Source organism: Diospyros lotus, chromosome 1 (genome assembly GCF_014633365.1).
Source record: "Diospyros lotus cultivar Yz01 chromosome 1, ASM1463336v1, whole genome shotgun sequence".
Lineage (NCBI taxonomy): Eukaryota > Viridiplantae > Streptophyta > Magnoliopsida > Ericales > Ebenaceae > Diospyros > Diospyros lotus.
This window is the reverse complement of record NC_068338.1, coordinates 50195313-50215391: the sequence shown is the minus strand read 5'-3', so window position 1 is coordinate 50215391 and position 20079 is coordinate 50195313. Positions and strand designations below refer to the sequence as shown.

At 37.4% G+C, this 20079-nt stretch overlaps 3 protein-coding genes across 5 annotated transcripts; 1 reads left to right on the top strand and 2 right to left on the bottom strand.

Moving 5' to 3' along the window:
* The first annotated feature begins 1161 nt into the window (after nt 1–1161).
* Nucleotides 1162–7784, top strand: LOC127789422 (8-amino-7-oxononanoate synthase). The gene is made up of 11 exons (XM_052318364.1): nt 1162–1573; nt 1872–2017; nt 2117–2224; nt 2961–3199; nt 3293–3334; nt 4897–4984; nt 5651–5784; nt 6000–6088; nt 6417–6567; nt 6663–6731; nt 7433–7784. Exons 1-11 carry the CDS (start codon nt 1315–1317, stop codon nt 7557–7559), a joined length of 1452 nt encoding a protein of 483 aa, XP_052174324.1. The 5' UTR covers nt 1162–1314; the 3' UTR covers nt 7560–7784.
* A 661-nt stretch (nt 7785–8445) lies between these two features.
* Nucleotides 8446–14757, bottom strand: LOC127794323 (protein DYAD-like). Its single transcript, XM_052325332.1, has 10 exons — nt 14659–14757; nt 12905–13016; nt 12701–12780; nt 11899–12569; nt 11431–11814; nt 11052–11111; nt 10827–10962; nt 10594–10647; nt 8966–9550; nt 8446–8794 (listed from the first exon to the last, which is right to left on the bottom strand). Exons 1-10 carry the CDS (start codon nt 14755–14757, stop codon nt 8552–8554), a joined length of 2424 nt encoding a protein of 807 aa, XP_052181292.1. The 3' UTR covers nt 8446–8551.
* Nucleotides 14758–15191: 434 nt separating this feature from the next.
* Nucleotides 15192–18777, bottom strand: LOC127789438 (uncharacterized). 3 transcript variants are annotated; one of them, XM_052318367.1, is made up of 7 exons: nt 18431–18573; nt 18146–18325; nt 17853–18000; nt 17520–17661; nt 17079–17305; nt 16049–16306; nt 15192–15655 (listed from the first exon to the last, which is right to left on the bottom strand). In XM_052318367.1, exons 2-7 carry the CDS (start codon nt 18232–18234, stop codon nt 15341–15343), a joined length of 1179 nt encoding a protein of 392 aa, XP_052174327.1. In that variant the 5' UTR covers nt 18235–18325; nt 18431–18573; the 3' UTR covers nt 15192–15340. The 3 variants fall into 3 exon arrangements, with proteins under 3 accessions (XP_052174327.1, XP_052174328.1, XP_052174326.1); XM_052318368.1 differs by having other exon boundaries at nt 17853–17967; XM_052318366.1 differs by lacking the exons at nt 17853–18000; nt 18146–18325 and having other exon boundaries at nt 18431–18777.
* Nucleotides 18778–20079: the final 1302 nt, after the last annotated feature.

Below are 20079 nucleotides of genomic sequence, written 5' to 3'. Positions count from 1 at the left end.
ATGACACATATATATATTAGATTATATTATATATATATTACATGCATGCATATAATGATATATATGTATTATATATAATTTTATATATTATTATTATTTACTTTAGAACTTCATTTCATTCATCTTTCAATTTAAATTTACATATAACCATAAAATATATATTAATATCTAATTTAAACCATATTTAAGATCGAAAGAAGGGTATAATTATAACAAAATTTTTACAAAATTAACCACTAATCAATGGATCACCCCCATTTTTTATGGACCAGACAGGGCCACAAAACACTGATCTCACTCGATCCATTTGCTACAGTATCGAGTTGGGCTAGAAGACGAGCTGATCGGGTGGGCCCGTAGGCGGCCCGAACAGTTTATCAACTCAATTTAGGACACAAATGATTAAACACGGAAGTTCAAGAAATATGGATGTGGTTTTAAAGGTTGTACGATTATTAAATTGTACTTGTGCATGTAAACAGATTATTAATTAAAATAAAAAGGCATTTGCATTATTATTGAATTCAATATAAATAAGAGTACTATCACAATTGATTATCAAATATTTTTTAACCTTATTTTTGAAACATGACAAAAAGTACAATCCGCTATAACAATAGTTAGGGTATGACACAACATTAACAGTACTAAATAACATTTTATTTTTTATTTATTCTAACAAGGTTATTATTTAAGGATATTTTGAAAGATACGAATAAATAAAATTTTAATTTTAAATTCATTTCTAAATATGAATTTATGAATTGTGTTATTTTGAATATAATCATTTATTATTTATAAATAAATTTATTGCCAATGAGCATTCAAAGTATGTCCACTGCTGATGGAGAAAGCCTCTGCTGTTGATCGGCAAAATACGTATTTTAGTTTTATTATTTGTATATTTTATTATTTAGATATAAATTTTTTATTTTAATTATATATGTATGATGTAATTTTAAATTAATTATTATATATTTCAATAAATTTGTTAGATAATAAATTAAGTTTACTTTAAGAATATAATTAAAATAATAAAAAATTAAATGTATAATTAATTTAAAATTACATAATTAAAAAATGTAATTGAAATAATAAAAAAAATTAAGTTTTTTAAATGAAAAAACGTGCTGAGCACAGGTCACTGGTTTGACGTTTCTTCTCCCCCGTGGCGGCGCCGGCGTGACCATTCAACAATAACTTGTTCTGACAGAATGCTGTGACAAAATCATTCATTCTCTCTCTAGAAAGCTTTAGCCGCAGGGTTCAGCGCAGTTTGCTCCCATTGTTCGCAACTTCTGCTTGTGTTTGCAGATGGGGATGAGCTTATGGGACCGCTGGGTAGAAGAGGCGCTATCGAGGTTGGAATCCCTGAAAGTCCTCCGGTCACTGCGGCCCATTCACCTTCGAGATGGCGGAGAACGGAAATCGGCTGAAATTGAGGAAAACAACGCGCTTAATTCCGACGAATTCGAGGTGTTCGACGGTTTGCGCCAATGGGATAGGGCCTCCATTGAAGTAGAGGTAGCGGAGAGCACGTTCCAGAGATGGCTCCGGGACGTCCCCAGTTCAGGTACGCATCTTTTATCTCTAATTCCCCACTGTAAAAGACTCAAATCTCAGTCTAGGATTTCGCTTCTTTGTTTTCCCCGAAAGCGTTTCAATGCGTGAAAAATTTGGAGCACGTATCAGGTTCGCTTGCATCGCTAATTGCGACGCACACACGATGACAATCTAAAGTCTATTGATTTTTACTTTCAATTTGAAGCTAAGATACGAATGGTATTTCTTAAAGCAACTGTAAAACAAAGAAAAATGATAGGCGGTCTTGTTCCTGACGGGTTTGTTTTTTTGTCTCTTGTATGCTGAAGGAGATGATGTGGATTGTGGGACCCAAGAAATTGACAATGAAGCAGGGGTCTGCTCCCATGAGAAGTTCCGAAAGCTACTGTTATTTTCTGGAAATGATTACTTGGGGTTGAGTTCACATCCCGCAGTTTCAAAGGCAGCTGCAAAGGTTGGCTAAATGGTCATCGATGCTATATTCTGGCTGTCTGATTTGTAAGTTAAGTAATTTGTAGGCCATGAGTAATATGCTTTCTGTCTTCTATTTCAGGCAGTCCTGAAACACGGAATGGGTCCAAGAGGATCTGCTCTGATTTGTGGATACACCAATTACCACAGAGTCCTGGAGTCATGCTTGGCAGACTTGAAGAACAAAGAGGTACTGCATTCGTTTTCTGCCCTCAAATTTGTTGTTCCTTGTTGTGGGGGGGGGGGGGGGGGGAATATAATTTGTACATTCCATCAATTCAGATTAAGTTTATTTGTTCTGAAGATTAGTTTATCTCTTCTCCACTTGTGTTAAATACTTCCTTGGCTTAAATAATGCAGCAATATGATGGAGGAACTTTGTTGTGTATAAATGAGCGAAAGGGATTTAGTATTTATACTGCTTGATTCTTGGGGTACCTTGTTTTTTTGCAGCCCTTCCCCCAGTGTTTGGTGTCTAAACCATGGTCCTGCTTTTAAGTTTGTAAAATATGGTAATTTTTTTTCCTATTCTGGTTAGAGAACTAGTCTGCTTTTATTCTGGAATTCCATGGCGGGGCAATGGGGACTTGAAAAATTTTTACCCTCTATCCACCCCAGGGATATATTTGTTTCACAGGATTTCTGGTTTTTTTTTTTTAAGTGTATATGTCAGAAATGTGTTTGAGATGAAAAACGTCACAGCTTCAGTCATAGAAAAGGAACAGGGTCATTAATTTTCTCGCATGATTTTCATTCAAGTGCCCTTGATTGCAACAATGATGGGTTATGATGAAAAATAACAGATATGTTGCTCCTTGGAGTTTTGATACTCTATTTTGTTACCTTTTGACCATGATCTCTTAAATATGGCTTATTTCCAAAGTGTTAAAGAACTGATCCTTTCTTGATCTATATTTATGCTATAGGATTGCCTTCTTTGTCCTACAGGCTTTTCAGCCAATATGGCCTTGATGACAACTTTAGGAAATGTTAGCTCTGTTTTAGCTAATGGGAGAAAACCACTGAAGGATGAAAAGGTCGCCATATTTTCTGATGCTCTGAACCATGCTTCGATTATAGATGGCATCCGTCTTGCTGAACGACAAGGAAGTGCAGAGGTGTTTGTTTATAGACACTGCGACATGTCTCACCTTAATGCACTATTGTAGGTTATTTGTTTACCCTTTTTGATCATCTGCCACATGTAGTTAATAATTCTCTCCTGTTTTTATCTCATGGGTAATTTGTGTTTTGACAGATCAAGTTGTGTAATGAAGAGAAAAGTTGTCGTTACTGACAGGTTAGTTGAATTTATAGTTGATTTTTGTTTTTATATTAGTTGCTTTAGTTTTTGACTGGCAGAGGTTTGACTTCATGCCCTTGCTTTTGACCTAATAAACTATGCTATTATCAGAAAGAAATAAAATATATCTGCATTTGGAACCAATTAGTTGTGGATACATTTTAGTGCCTAAGGGTGTGCTTGGGAGAGTGGAAAGCAACGAATTGGATAGAATGGTGAAGGATGGAAATATACACTCTTTGTTTGAGAGGTTTTTTAGTAATGGAATGGAAAGGGATTGGATGGAAAGTCTACTCAAAATGAGCACTTTTAGTCTCCCCCAAATTGGAGGAGATTTGATGGAAATGAGACTTATTCTATTCATTACTTAAATCCAATTCCATTACTTTTATCACCTCCCAAACAAAGAGAAAGAGTCTTTCATTCAATTTCGTTCATTTCCATTCCACCCCTTTTATAATTCATTCCATTCCATTACTAAATCTCTACCAAAAACAGCCTAACAAGTCATATAAAAATAGGAAAGAGGCAGAACGAGTATTCAAGGATGAAATAGTGGCCACTTACAGTATTAAATTATAATTGTCTCCTAAAACTGTTAAATGAGCTTTTCAACTCCCATGATTAAATAATATATACCCAAGATTTCCGTGACTACCAAACTCTCCTATATTAATGTCTAGCATATTGGCTAGGGCGGAAATCTCACCTTAAAATATTTGACCTATGGTTAGATTCAAAAGTACTCTCTTGGCCTGCACTTACAATGTTGGTCTTGGGTTTCGGTATCACTTGTAAAACCATGAATTTCACCTAAAAGACTAGCTTAAATAAACTTTTTAGCTCATGAAGCCAAATAATGTGCCTAAGACATGTCTAGTGGATTACCAATTGTGAAACTGCTTCACTTTATTCCCTGGCATCTTTGCTAGGCCAAAAAATTGTATCATAATTCTGACCCGCGGTTGGACTCAAACAATGCCATCTTAACGTATACTTACATGATAGTGGTGATGGGTAGATTTTGATACCTTGTAGCGCCACTGGTCTTCACTTAGAAGTATTAACTAGAATTAGTAAAAAAAAAAAAGAACTAGTAAATGATGTGGGACAAAAAGGATCTGCAGAAAGTTGGGGGGGGGGGGGGTGTGAAGAGAAGAATTTGAAGGGGAGAACAAGAAATCTGGATGGGGAAGAAGAAGAGTTAGAGAAGGCTAATGCATGGGACAAAGATTATTCATGTTGTTTCTTTGTGGGTATGTGCGCAAAATACAACATTCAGTATGAGATTCACGTGTTCTCTTATCTAATCCATGCTTTATCTTATAATGTATATTGAAAAGATCCAGCAAGAGTAACATATTGTGGTTAAAAACAGTTTTGTCCTTGCATGACATCTTTCATGTTTTAAGTATTTCTTTTTAAAGTTGACTTGGCAAGGATGCCGTTGACCTGTTTACTTCAATCACCTTCTTCTAATTGTGTTTTCGAGTAATTGCTTATGCCCATGTATGTTTAGAATTGGTGGAAGGAGGAACTTATTTCTGTTGTATTACCAGCTTGTTCAGTATGGATGGGGACTTCGCACCAATGAGTGAGCTTGTGAAACTTCGAAAGAGCCATGGATTTTTGTTGGTCATTGATGATGTAAGTTCAATGAATGTTCATTTGCCACAAAAAAAAAAAAAAAAGAAAAAAAAAAGAAAAAGAAAAAGATTTACCAAGTACCTCTGTCATGGAACTGTATGAAGCTGTTTAGCCACCTCTTAAATTTTATAGTCATTTAGGATCCAAATTTGCCTTCCATTTATCAAAATTGATGTTGGTTATCTACTTTTACATGACAATAATAGCTGAAATACATAGGGAATAAGAGGTTTTTGTATGGAATATGTGTTCTTAGATTTAATCCAAATTCAGTTCTTATCATCTAATCTGTACTTCTTTAATTGGTCTGTCCACCATATGAGAAGGGATGGTTTGTCTCTGTCGTTGTTATCCTGGTTCAATGTGATTTTTTCCTTTTAGGTCCAAGTATATGGAATACATGGCAATGATGGTCCTTATGTGGCTCTAAAAAATCCATTCCCGTCCCCCCCACCCCTCCCCCCGTGTCAAAAAAAAAAAAAAAAACCCAGAAAAACATAAAAGTGATTTTGGTGAAGACTGGGGTGTTCAGTCCAGTCCATCTTTGATTATTTGTGCAACTCCAACAGATTTTCCTTGTTAAGCTAGCTGACACATTATGCTTTAATCTGAATTCACTAATTTGCATGATATCATTAAGAGCTAGCATACTTGGTGTTTTTTCAGGCCCATGGAACATTTGTTTGTGGAAAAAATGGTGAGGGTGTGGCTGAGGAATTTAATTGTGTAACTGATGTTGATATATGCTTAGGCACTTTGAGTAAGGCTGCGGGTTGCCATGGAGGCTTCATAGCATGCAGGTAATTTTTGTATATTTGTATCCTTTCCCCAATCAAACTTGCATGGAAGGGGCTGGAGCTCATTCTGATTTGAGATGCCCCATAAGAATTTAAGTAGTTAACTTTAAATTTGCATTGCACATGACAGTCTTTTACCTCATGGATTTAAGCATCAATGTAGTCCTCTGGAGAACCTTATTTTGAAAAATTTGTGGTTTTTTTAATCAATTTATCAGCAAGAGGTGGAAACAACTCATACAATCAAGGGGTCGCTCTTTTATATTTTCTACTTCTGTACCAGTTCCCATTGCAGCCGCTGCACACGGTAAATAGTAAACCGAACTTTAATGTTTTTCGCTTTGCTTTTGTGTTTTCCTGAGTTTACCTGTTCTAATATTTGTTAGCTGATTCAGAATGAACCTTTTTTTTAACTGGTCCAGTGCTCCACGTAGTTTGCTTTCTGTTCACATGGATAGAGGCATATGGAATGCCACATGCATGCTATACTTAGGTGCATGGATGTGGTGCAAAATTAATTCTCTGCTAATAATAAGGTTATCTACATGTAAGATGAGAGATCAGGGGAAAACGGCTTGTTTCTTTCGTTACTGGGGTTGGTTTATGTTGTTGACATAACAAGTATAACTGAACAGCTGCAGTTATTGTGGCAAGAAAGGAGACATGGCGTAGAAGGGCTATTTGGAAACTAGTACAAGACTTCCGTGCTCTTACTGGAATCCCAGTTACAAGTCCCATCATTTCTCTTATTGTAGGGAGTGAAGAGAAGGCCCTGCAAGCTAGCCGGTCTCTTTCTCTCTCTCTCTGTGAATGTGTGCGTATATATTTTTATAATGTTGAGTGCCTCTCATGTTCGTTAACAGTCAATCATCATGTAGCAGGTATATGCTGAAATCTGGTTTTCATGTAACGGCAATCAGACCCCCAACAGTGCCCCCTAATTCGTGCAGGTTTGTTGTGAACATATTACTTAGTGTTTGTATCTTACCTGTCATGTTATTTCATTTGTGCCTTTTTCCTAAATGTTTGTGCACAAATTGTTTTGGATTCCATATTTACTCTCATAGTGAATCACATGGGTTTCTCACATATATCTCTATTTGATTTGAAGTATTGCACATTTATGATACCAATAGATGTGACAATCCAATAGATGTTGGTTTGAGGTTTCCCTTGATGATTACTTGATGGATGCATATTTTCATAGGCATGAGTTACAAAATTTGTCCTATACTGGAGCTTTACCTTCTTCCCATTCAAAGAGAACAAGAGTGCATGTGACACACTAAATAAATGAACAACGAAGACATGAAACTTAACGTCCTGTTTTCATTCCCCACTCCAATCATTATTTTAGGTTCCAGGCTGATCGGAAACTGCAACAGTTAACCTTATTCAGATTAACCATTTAAGGTGATGAACATGAATATGTAATTAACATGTATGTAGAGACACTTTAAATAGCTAACAAAACCATAATGCTTAAAAAGTTAGAAGTTTGAATTTTGGTTTGGCGTGGGTGGACTGTTTTTGAGGTAGCTGTTAATTTTGAAGATGGAAGTTTAACTTTATGATGGAGGGGTCTCCAGTTGGTTTTGTATTACTTATTTGCATCATACATATTATCTGTTCTGGAATTTTTGTTTGTCAGGCTAAGGGTAACGCTAAGTGCAGCTCATACGCTGGATGATTTGAGGAAGCTCACAGATGCACTGTCTGAATGCATCGACTTCCAAGAGATGCGTGCCAATTGCACAAATGGTGGAGCAAGGCTGTAGCAATTCATTTTTTCCGATCAATGAGTAACGGAATCTTTGTACTTTTTTGATGATTTTGTTTGAGCATCATTGCAGTAGGGGCGTATTGAAAGCACATAAAGCCAAGGCTTGTGGATCATCGTCTATGCAATTTGGTTTTGTAACTGGAAAATAAATTCAGGTGCCGAGGATAGCTGATACATAGTTTCAACTTATTGGCCAACGATAATGATGTACTTTGCCGCAGCAGGTGTCTTTTTTTTTTTGAGTTGTTTTAATTTCTGAATTTGGTATATAAAGTTAAAACAATTGAGTAGATAAGACTATAGATAAAAATAATTGATGAATTAAAATTTACTTAAGATTGAGTAATCAGGCATAGTTAAATTATTTGGACTTGATATGTGGTTTTTAAGAATGGGACTCTGAGGCTTAAGGCTCCAATGAGTTCTAAACCATTGAATTATCCTGCAAGAAGTGCTTCGAATTTTAAATGAATTGAAGACTTTACTGCCTACATTTGTTCTTTTGAATTTCTGCATCGAGAATTTGATCAAGAAGGATAGATGTTGGATGTGATCAATGAACGAACAATAAGCCTAAATAGCAGGAACAGCTAAACGCCGAACCTGCCATGTAAAGCCATCAGAAGCTGGGAGTTCGTTTTGTTTTTTCTTTTATCGGACTTCAAAGCTACACGCGCGCGCGCGCGCGCACACACACACACATATATGGTAAGCGTAAAAAGATTTGAGTAGACCGAAAAAGCTACAAACTCTGCTTCCCCTAAAAAGAGAGGCCATTGCCACACATAACCTGTATTATAATTGTAGTCTCTTAACTCTTTTTTAATTAGAATTGTATATCAAACCCAAAACAGCACTAGTGCATGGCCCTATAACAGAGTCAAACATAAAAGAAAGATGAAAAGGAATTAGACAGATGTTATATGTTATTGTTGTAGTACTTAATACCGGTTATCTCCAGCTAGATATAGGTACGCAGGTAGCTAATTAAGAAAGCATACCCTTGCAGTTGAGTTGAAATCCAGATTTTCCACGGGCAGAGCCATCATCATCATCGAGTGTAGTAGGCGTAGGAGTGCTACTGGGAGTAGCCAGAGCCAGCCAGCTGCTGCTGCTTCCCACTGATCCCTTCTGCAAGTATGAACCGCTGGACGCGGATGAGCACCAATTGTATCCCCCTTGTTGCTGCAGCAGCTCATTGTAGCTCATTCTATTACTTGAGGATACCAACTGCACAGCACAGAATATATATATATATATATATATAGATATAAGACCATTGCATCTACAACTTTATGGTAACCCTATAGCTTAATTCCCAACTGATACACTAAAAAAAGAAAAAAATGAATTGCCACTATAAGTAAGGGGTGATGCTTTTTTATGTATTGGGATACTTACTGTTGGCATGACAGTTCTGCAAAATATGTCTCCATGGTTCGTACCCGGGAGGTCATTGAGGTTGATGAGACAAGTAGGGGTCTTGCTGCCAGCAGGGGAAGTAGATAAATTCTCGTCCCCAGTGGCAGCAGCGGTAGCAGCAAAGGGTAGCTTCTCAGCCAAGGGCTTGACGGGGGAGGCAGGGAGGTGGTGGTGGTGGTTGGCGGTGGAGGAAGAGACGGAAGGCGGGGTTGGGACGGCAAAGAGAGGAGAAGAAATGTTGCCGGTAGTGGTGGTGGTGACCATGTTTGGCCAGAGGAACGTCCCCTGGGGCTTGCAGATCCTGAACCCACTCTTCAGCCTTTGTATTTTTGCCGCTTTTCCCTCCGCTCTTGCTCCGGCGGCGGCGGCCATCTTTTCTGTTGGATTTCTCTTCCTCAGATCATCCCTTGCCTCCTCCTGTTGCTGTGCTCCCAGGGCTTCTCCTTTTTCTTGAGCTTTCTTTTTCTCTTTTTCATCAGCACAGCCTTTCGTCGACGCCAATAACAATGCTGAGCCGCAACTCGTTTCTTCTGTCACCTTGGACTTCAGCTTCCCTATCTCTTCCTACCATCACATATACGTACATCCATACAGTATCACAATTAACTGATTTGTAATTGATACAACTATTAGCATTACACGTATTTTAAACTGTACAAGAGAGTAATTATATTGTGTACCGACTCAATTACTTTCAAAATTTAAAATTGTATTGTGCAAAAAAAAAATAGGATGCATAAAACAAGAATCCATGAATAAAATCCTTTATAACTTGCACCATTATTATTTTCTTTGCTTCCACCATTGCATCACTATTTTAATTTATAAGAATAGTGTGATACAAATAAAATTTATATATATTTCCCCCCAATCCTCCCAAGCTCTGGATTTGGGTCTTGTTCATTTCTGCTTTGTTTGATTCCATGTTTGGGTCCATTGGTTACTATATTGCTGTGTTTTTAAGGACCGGTTTGTTTGCCCTTTCTTTTGTACCTGGTTTGGGCTCAGCCCAAGATCTTAGTGCTCGCGCCCCCCGGAGCTTTCAGAAAAACTGATCTGATCTTTCCATTCCATGATCTTAGAAAGTTTTATTAAAATAACTCAGGTAAGCACTTTTCTATCAAAGTTTTTGACAAATAAATACCATATATAAGAATCAGAAATCTTCTCCTGCCCATATCAGGCGCGCGGGACAGGGGCACACGCATCTCTCTGATTTTGCTCGCGTCGAGCAAACGTTATGTTGTTCGATGTAGATAAAATAAGTGTTTTGATATAAAAATAATATAGTCATCACCATAGTTTTAAAAATATTATTGACTATGATAGATAATTTATTTCAAAATAATAAAATCTATAGCCACCCCATCAGTCTAGTTCAACTTCCTATTTGTATAGAATTATTCTTGCAAAAATGTTTCATGAGTATAGTTATATATATATATTTTTCAAAATATATATATATATATAGTATATAGTATATATTGCTTTCCTTACCTAACCGCTAATCAAATCCAAACATAGAAAAAAAAAAAAAAAATCTTTTTCTCAACTATTTAATCAAAAACGAAATTAAAACATCTAAACTAGCAATAGTTTTTGCGTACCTCAAACCCGGTCAGGTTCTCCGAGATAGACACAATTTGTCCCTTGTACTTTTCCTACCAATGCAAGTAATACAAGAAAAAAAAATTAGGAACAATGATATTCTTGCAAAAGTTGACTGATGATTCAATATTGAAATAAACTAAATTAACCCAACAAAAAAGGAAATAAACTAATTAAATTACAAAGAAATCAATGCATTGGAAATTAATGTCTTGGTTCATTGACTGCTTACCAGAGTGATCAATGAACCATCAATGTCAGACCTCATCAAGGGAGCCAAGGAAGTATCAGGATCCAACTTCTGACTGCTCCCAGAAGAATATGAACCCATAATAGTATGTTTCTCTGATAACAACTCCTCCATTTCTCTATTCAATCAATAAATTAATCAAGAACAAGCGATAACATATTTGGTCGGTTCATAAATGACAGATGAAACTTGAGGGTCATTAATTACCTTCTCAGTATGGCCAGTTCTTCCTCCATCAGTTTCTTCGGCACCATCTGTTCCATGTTTCTGTTTATCCACAGCCATTAAACAACAATGCGAGGACTAGCGGTAAGATTACTGGTATTTTCTCTCTGACCAAGGAACTAAATTTGTATATGAGATTTGTATCCCAGAAGCGGGGATTATGATGGCACCACCCCCGAATAGGGCTGTGTGCGTCACTAGGATATAGTAAGCCTTAATATTCATATCAACTATCGATATTATCCATGTGCAACATCCAATCAAATGGATATCTCATCTGAACAAAAATTAGCTGAATAATTTGAATATCATATATCATATATCAATGTCGTAAGTGTGAGATTGGTATCTCCTATATTACCTCTCTAATTTAGCGATCACCTCTTTCAATTGCTTTAGCTCTTTAGCACAGATAGGGTCCTGAGTCGGGCAGTCTCCTGGCTTCCAACCTGGTGGAGGAGTCCAATAAGGATCTTGCACCCCAGCCTCCCTCCTTATGTCAACAAGGTCCGCACCCTCCAACCAATACTCCATTGCTCCTTCTGCATTGTGTCGCCGCCGGAACCGCTCGGCCCCACCAGGCGCCACCTTCCCGGCCATGTGCTTTAGTAGATGGTCCAGCAGACCCGTGTCCCCAATTCGCTTGCGAGCCTCTGCTCTTAGTTCCGGCCGGAGAATTGGGTTCCCAAATACGGCACCCTTGGCCTTCATCACTTCCAAAAGATTTTTCTCCGCCAGCTTGTACCTTCTCATACATACAATTAAGGTATTAGTTCCCAAAAATTGATTACAATTGACAACCTAAAATAAAAGGACAATGAAAGTTCACCTCTCTGCAGACCACCGGTCCTGGGGGTTTTTCAGTACTACTGATTGGTTGGACTTGTTCTTGGCCTTGGTCTTATTGGTCTGCGTTTGCCTCTCACGTTTGGCTTTCTTGGCTGCCGAATCAATTTTGGAGCTATAACATTTTCTCTTTCTAGTCTGTTTATTACCGGTCTGTTTATTCTGATTGGTTTCTTCCGTCACAGCTTCTTCCTCGTCGTCGTCGTCTTCTTCTTCTATTTCAGCTCCTTCCTCCTCACCCTCTTCTTCATTTCCTCCACCTCTTGTTTTGTCTCCTCCTCTAACAATGCTTGAGGATGATTGAGTATTGTTCTCTCTATGCCGGCCGATAAACTTGACCTGGCGGCGTGCACCCCAGCGAACCATCCCCTCACATTTCAGCTCAGATAAACATACGCCGGAGTTCTTTAAAATAAAATTGCTGAATCCAGAAACCGAGTTGGAGGTTGCCAGCCAGAAATCCACCGACTGCTTTTTCTCATCAAATTCCTGAGACGGGACCTTCCTGTCAAGAACTTTCTCCGCAAGCTTTGTCCCCATGACAAACATCTCATCTAGATCCGGCAACTCTCCGGTTCTGCCGCTGAAGTATGTTTGAAGCGAGTTAATGCTCGGAAATCTGACCGATACATTCAACTCGGACTTCTCCCTGACCTGAAATTACACCCCCGCATAGATGAAAACAAGATGATCAAACAAAAACCAAAACCAAAATCCAACAAACATGTACAAAACTCTTATCTGTATGAATATAGAACAAAGTTTCTCGATGATCAATTTCTTACCATAACAGTACGGATGGACATTAGTTGAGCTGGTGTTCTCGATGGCAGCTTGGTTTGATCAATCTGGTATGCCGAACCAACTTCAACCATATCAAGGGTATCTGCGAACAGCCAAACCTTCAAATTATATATATATATATATATATGATAAGAGGTTATATAGCAATATATAGACTGGACATATAAAAAGAGAGATGATCATACCTGCGTTAGGACAATCGGATTCGCTCAGTTCGTGTCTGGCCAAAGGTGAAGGTGGTGGTGCGCCGTCGTCGTCGGTGCCTCCTCCTTCCTGCTTTTTCAAGTACATCATTTGCTGCAAAACGGACGAAGCGCAGTATCAGAACCAGTACTACAGATACACACACACACTCTCTCTCCACAGCTAGAGAGAGAGAATTTATACATGCACGCTAGAAAGTTCTATGGCGATATTCCCCCCCCCCGTTCATGCGATTGGTAATCATGCATCATGATATCGGAAACAATTGCTTTTGATCCATTAGGCGCGTGATAGTGATGTCGAATTCACGTTCATTTCCGTGCCTGCTGTGCTGCATCTCTGGGATGCTTCTCGCCAAACTGGAGGCGCGTGTGTGAAATTAAGATAACAGATCGAATAACAGAAAAAATGGTTTCCTTATACAAAGTCATGCTTGCTTATAAGAACCCACCAGTTGAGAGAGAGAGAGAGAGAGAGAGAGAGAGAGAGGTAAAAGATTTTTTCAAAATTTTCTTAACATTTCAAATATTTTTGTGTAACATTTTTTTTATCGTTAATTAATTTGCAAGATGACACGCATTTACTTAAAAAGGGGATTTTTTTAAAAAAAAAAATAGCGAAAAATTATGAAAAAACATCTCTACTGGCTGGGTGGCTGGCTGGCTGGGTGTTAACTCACCATTAATTAATTCAAACTATTTTTAACCTTCGTGAAAGGTTTTAATTTCTACAGAAAATAAAGAAGAGATTAAGGGCGACAGTGAGGATATACATATATATATATGTACGATATGGGGAGCACGGCCGGCCGAAAAGTTGGAGCTGCAGCAGATTGTAGCCTTTTTCAGGGTTCCGAAAAAGCTGAAGAAACATTTGTCTATACTCGATCGTTCTAGCTACGTATGGAAAGCAACTTTAATATATATATTGCGGCTATGCAACGCTGACAAATAGAGGAGGAAACAGAAAACAAGAGACTGATATAGAAACCAAATCACATGGAAACTTGAAGCATATATATATATATGTATGTATTTTTCATGAAAAAGTGAAACTTAATTTAAGCATGTACATAATTAATCTACTAGCTAGCCACAGAAAATAAAAACCATGTAATTGTGATTGTATGAAAAGTGAAAACCTCAATGCTCAGACTGATCAATTAAATGATAACCGAATTATGTAGCGGCAACTCCGACCTGACGGCGCCGGGGAAGATCAGAAACACGACTCTTAGAGAGAGAGAGAGAGAGACAGAGCTATACTATATATATCGGAGTTGATAAATATATATATATATATATGTATGAGCAAAGAAAAGGGAAACTTTGAATTTCGATCGACTGCATTTTAGGATGAAGAGAGAGAACAAAGCCAAGACGGGATATATACTGATCATATATCAGTGCTACAAATTAAGCCAAACCGTGGCATTGCACCAAAAAAGAAGAAAAAGTTGTAGTTTCGATAGGAAAATCTGGCTTTGATGCCAGAGATGCAGTTACCTGTAACTGTTAAGTACTGATGATCATTGTCTCCTCCTTCCTTAGAGCTGAACGCAGAGAAAATGAGAGAAAATCCGAGAAAAGAAAAAAGAATAGTTTTCCACAACCGAGAGCGCCGCGCGTGGGCTTATGCCGGAAATGAAAATGATTACAAGTTACATTTCGAATTCGCGCCTCATCTCACGTGTCCGTGCGGGCACCACCACAAGCCATTAAAATGACAGATATACCCTTCTCCAAGCGATGATGCTGTTGCGGAGAGTAGCTATCTGACGCAGCAGCTGTTTGTGAGCGTGGTTTAGGTAACCCAATAGCTGGCTGGTCGCCATATTAGCAAATTGTTCACACATACACACTATATATATATATACATATATCGTGGAAATTTTCACAGATTAAAATTGCAAGTCAATTTAATGGTAAATTTGTTTCAAATTGAGAGAATAATGAAAAGCATCATGTTAATTAGGAATGATAACGGATTATTCATTTATCTATTTATATATTAATTTAGTAAATATTTAAAATGTCTTTTATATATATATATATATCCTTTAAATGAGAGTCAAGAAAGAATTATATTTACATGTTTTACAAACAAGTTTCTAATTTTAAAATAAAAATAAATCATTTTACCATAACTACTCAATTTTGTCTTTAAATTATTTATATAAAATAACGTTAGTAAATTCAATCAATTTTTTCTTTAATTGGCATTTGCAACTTCCCCCATTATTTTTCAAATTTAAGCTCCACAACACAATTCACCAAAAATTAAGCTCCACAACACAATTCGGCAACTGCATCAAAATTAAGCTCCACAACACAATTCAGCAACTGCAACAAAGGAACCGTTCCCTAGCCTGCCCGTGTAAGACATTAATTGTTGGATGTTTACAACACAAAGGCTGCTCAATTATCATCTGGGATCAGCACAATAGAGCCGGATGTCTTTCGACTCTCCAGGTCGTCATGCGCCTGCGCCGCCTGAGACAAGGGATACGTATGATTCACACGAACTCTCAACACGCCGGACGCAATGTTAGCGAAGACCTCTCCCGCAGAATGCAGCAGCTGGTCTCGGGTTGCAGTGTATTGCATGACGGAAGGCCTCGTCAAGAATAGCGATTTTGCTGCGAGTGCGGATAAAGGAACAGGGTCAGGTAAACCGGAGGATTGCCCAAAGTTCACCATGTATCCACAAGGTTTCAGGCAATCTAATGATCCCTGAAAATGATGCATTCCCAATCAGAGAGACCGCGACAAGAATATAACGAGAATCTTGGGAATTTAAGCCGAAAACTACTTTTAGAGAAAACATCCAAGACAGTACCCATTCAAAAATATGTTCACAATCGGGTTGTTTTTTTTAATTCTTATCATTTAAAAACAGATTTTGAGATGAGTTATAAGAGGTATGACTGGCGAGCTAGATAGAATTAACGGAGTGGGCCTAGTGGCATTAAAACCCGAATGCTGTTTCCCTTCTTTGCTAATTGACAAAGGAAAAGAAAGAGAAGCAACAGAAGAAGAGAGGGCCGGGGGGGATTCTTGATCTGTTGTTGTTGACTAATACACAGTTTTAATGGGATGTATAATGAATATCAGAATGGCCATTACCTGAAAGGTATGTTTTCCAACAGAATCATAAACAACGTCGACACCTTCACCTGATGTTATCTCGTTCACACGGGTCACGAAGTCCTCCTCCTTGTACATAATGACATGATGACATCCATCTTCTTTGGCTTGATCAGCCTTCTCTTTGGTTGAGACAGTTCCAATCACAGTTGCACCAAGAGCATTTGCCCACTGGCACAAGAGAGACCCAACACCACCTGCTGCTGCCTGAACAAGAACCTTGTGTCCAGGTTCAACCTGTAACACTAACAATAGTCATATCCTACATAATGTCGTGAAAACTAACACGACAAACATCCCCCACTACAAATTTTCAATGAAAAGTGATGAGAATAAGAGAGTATTTGTTACAAGTTGTCCATCCTGGACCATCCACCTGAATCCTGAATATTCTGGAACAGAACGTAGGACAATGGATCACAAGAGAGATGGTAATGATTAATACAGCAGGATCCCTTAATTGGACTTCCTAGTGACAACTTAAACAAAAAAGAACAACCCTGATCATCATAAAATGTATGGTGGCTATTACAGGAATCTAGCATTTAATGGCTCACTAGCTTAGAGCCAAGGTCCCCTAAATGCACCTTACAGATGTGAGTTGCTAGTATGACCATTCAATCATTAGAAGGTGGTATTGCAAGGTTTATCAAGGACAAACCTTATTCATTAATAAATCTAAAATCTTATTCAGTCGCCTTTCTTATCCTTGATAGGAATTCGGTGATTTTATTTTACTAACGTTCCTTGATATCGAAGCACTTACTCTGTGCCCGAGCATGTTTGAGAGAGAGAGAGAGAGAGTCGGGTTGTCTTCATCCTTGCATTGCAAAAGCAGGATACAGAGAAGCCATGGGAAATGCCCCGAAAGATGTTGCAATTTAGAATAATTAAAATATTGCAAATTAAACATACTTCAAAATCCGAGTAGTATAATTAGGATATTGCAAATTATGAGTTGTTTTAACAGGCTAAAATCTAGATAACTCCAAGTGAAAAAATAGGGTACCTTAAAGCAACTGCGAACTAGGAACTGAGCAGTCATTCCTTTAAGCAAGACAGATGCTGCTACAACTGGACCAATGGAGGGAGGAACAGGTATTACTTTGTCGGCTGGAAGGATTTGCTCCTCAGCATATGATCCCATTGGAAGACCAGCATAACCCACCACATCTCCAACTTTTCTACCAGTTAGCCCGGGACCGACGGCAGTCACCACACCCACTGCCTCCATACCTGCATTTGAAAAATGAATTCCTGAATAACACATCCTTGACAAGCCCTGACATAGCAGCAGAATATACTGGTAAAACATCTTATATGTTAATGATGACGCAAAGCCATTCCACAGGAATGTTGTGCTTCTATAGCATCGCAAAGGTGATCAGAGTCATTTCTAATTTGAGCTTTAATATATTATTTGTCAGTAATATAAGAGACAAAGCTAAACCTGGAGTAAAGGGCATTGTGAATGCCTTATAAACTCCCTTCCGGTAGTAGATGTCAATGAAATTGAGCCCAATGGCCTTGTTTTTCACTCTGATCTCACCGTCCTTCGGCTCTCCTATTTCCACATCTTCCCACTTCATAACCTGTTGACATGTTGATTTTCAATTGAATAAGCATGGCACAAATAGTCATGAACAACACGCTCAAGCAACACAAAGCTTTGTACATCTGACCACGGCAACAGCCACAGTTGTTGCTTTTCCAGCAATGTAAATATGTAATTGATGAAAAATTAAATCTACAAGTTCAATTTTCTATTCAAGCAAATCAATACCGAATGGATCTGCGCATCTAAGAATGTGAACTCAAACTGTATCAGTGTGAAATGAGTCAAAACTTTATCGATCAGCAACTTCCACAAATTGGGTATGTTCTCTCCGGCCAACAGCCTTCCATTGAGCAAGTCAAAATACAGAAAATAACTACGCATAGACCAGTTGGAAATTCAATATAAACCCAAAAACATATAGGGAAAAGATAGCAAACTGAAATCGGATGTAAAATTAATCAGTATACGAGGTCAAGAATCAAATAATTAAAAGCTGTAAGTCTGTTAATTTGTCAAACCCATTTGAAATATGATCGAGAACGAGAAGCCAGGTAATCCTAAGAATTTCCCCATCAAAGAACAGTGCAAGGAAGATGAAACGCCGCATAAGAAAATCAATCCATAACAGAGCCGAAACCAGAGAGTCAAATTTTTGGGAAGATTCGTAAGTCCTCAGTAGATACACTGTTGATTAATTCCTAATTGACACGACCAATACGGGTAAATCAAGATTTTTCCCCCGAAACACTTGACTAGAAAACTTTGAAAGCATGGCAAGTTATTTCAAAGAGAAAGAGAGAGACCTCGGGGCCACCAAGTTCGTGAACCCTAATTGCTTTGATCATGGTTGGTGGTACCGGAGGAGAGGCCGCTCGCACGGACTGAAAGTTAGGGCTGTTGTTAGCGGCGGAGGAGGCGGCGCTTTTGATCGGCGGTTGAAATGACAAATTGGCACGGCGAAGAGCAGAGACAAATGGGTTAATAAGTGGAACTGGAAGGAATCGTAAGCTGGGGTGGTGATAGCGATAATGCAGACGATGGCGTGGTGGTTGTCGTAAGGCAAAATGACCCATTTTAGTCAGATTACAATGTCAACTCAACTCAACTCAATGAATGGGGATTGGGAAATTGGAAATGTGAGAGTGGCACTAGTGACATAATGAGATTGGGAAATTGTTCTTTTATATCCTATCCTGTTTAGAGACAGAGAATTCTATTTTATTTATGATTAAAAAAAAGGCTTGTTGGGCTTGGTCTTGGTGAAATTCAAAGAACCGAACAACATGTGATCTTGGTCTAAGATGTAAATTGATTCATAAAAGAGTTTGATTAAAGAATTTCTTAGTTTTAAATCAGCATCTCAAACTTAAAAGAATATTGTAGCAATTTCGTGAAAATTTAACAAAAAAATATTAAAATAGCCGAATGTATTGTAATTAATATTTCTTGTTCCTTCTCATTATCTCAACTTTATCGTCTTAAATTCTCTTTTCTTTTTTATTTATCATCTATACACAAAGACAAGAGCTCTTGCGCACATCTGGAAGATTGGTATAATACGAAGACTGTTTTGGTTCTTGAATTATTCGGACTATTTTTAGTAAATTACTTTTTAGTCTTAGAGTTATGTTATATGGTGCATCCATAAATAGAGGGGATGTGGTTATAATTTTTAAAACGCAAATAATACGTGTTGTAATTTAGTAAAGGTTAAATTTGATTTATATTTTTTAGAATTTAATATTTAATAATTTTTTATAAATTTATTTCTTAATTTTTAAATAAATGTCACCTCATATTTTATGCTTAAAGAAATCATAAATTTTATTTTTTAAAAATAAGAAAACATCAAAAAAGATATTTTCTAATTCATAAATATAAAATTGAAAAATTAAGAATAGTTTTTTTTTTATTTTCTAATGAAATATTTAATGATTCAATAAAAAAAATTTAAATTCTTGTAATGACATCGGTAACCGCCATAAAAAATTGATACATTTACAATGAATAGTATTTTGATGCGAAATGACACCATCGGTGAGACACTCAACTTTGATATAGAGTCGGGTTAGGCATATGCCTAGAGGCCTAAAAAATGGGAGATCCTAAATGTTTAATTTTTTTATTAATTTTAAGTCACAATTGAAGATAATAAGAGAGAAATAATTATAAAAAATTAAAAATCAAAGAAAAAAGATAAGATAATTAAATTTCGCACAACGAAGCCTATATTATTCTAGTCTTCAAAATCCATATATGAAATGAGAATTGAGTAATGGAAAAAATTAGTGACCGTTGGAATTAGAGTAGGACGATAGGGTGAAATAGTGAATATAAAAGTTTTTGAGCTTTTTGAGTTTTGACCCCTCACCCATTTCTCTCTCTCTCTCTTGTTCTCCATATATGATTTTTCTCTACAAATTATATTTTTTTACAGATTATTGGTGACGTG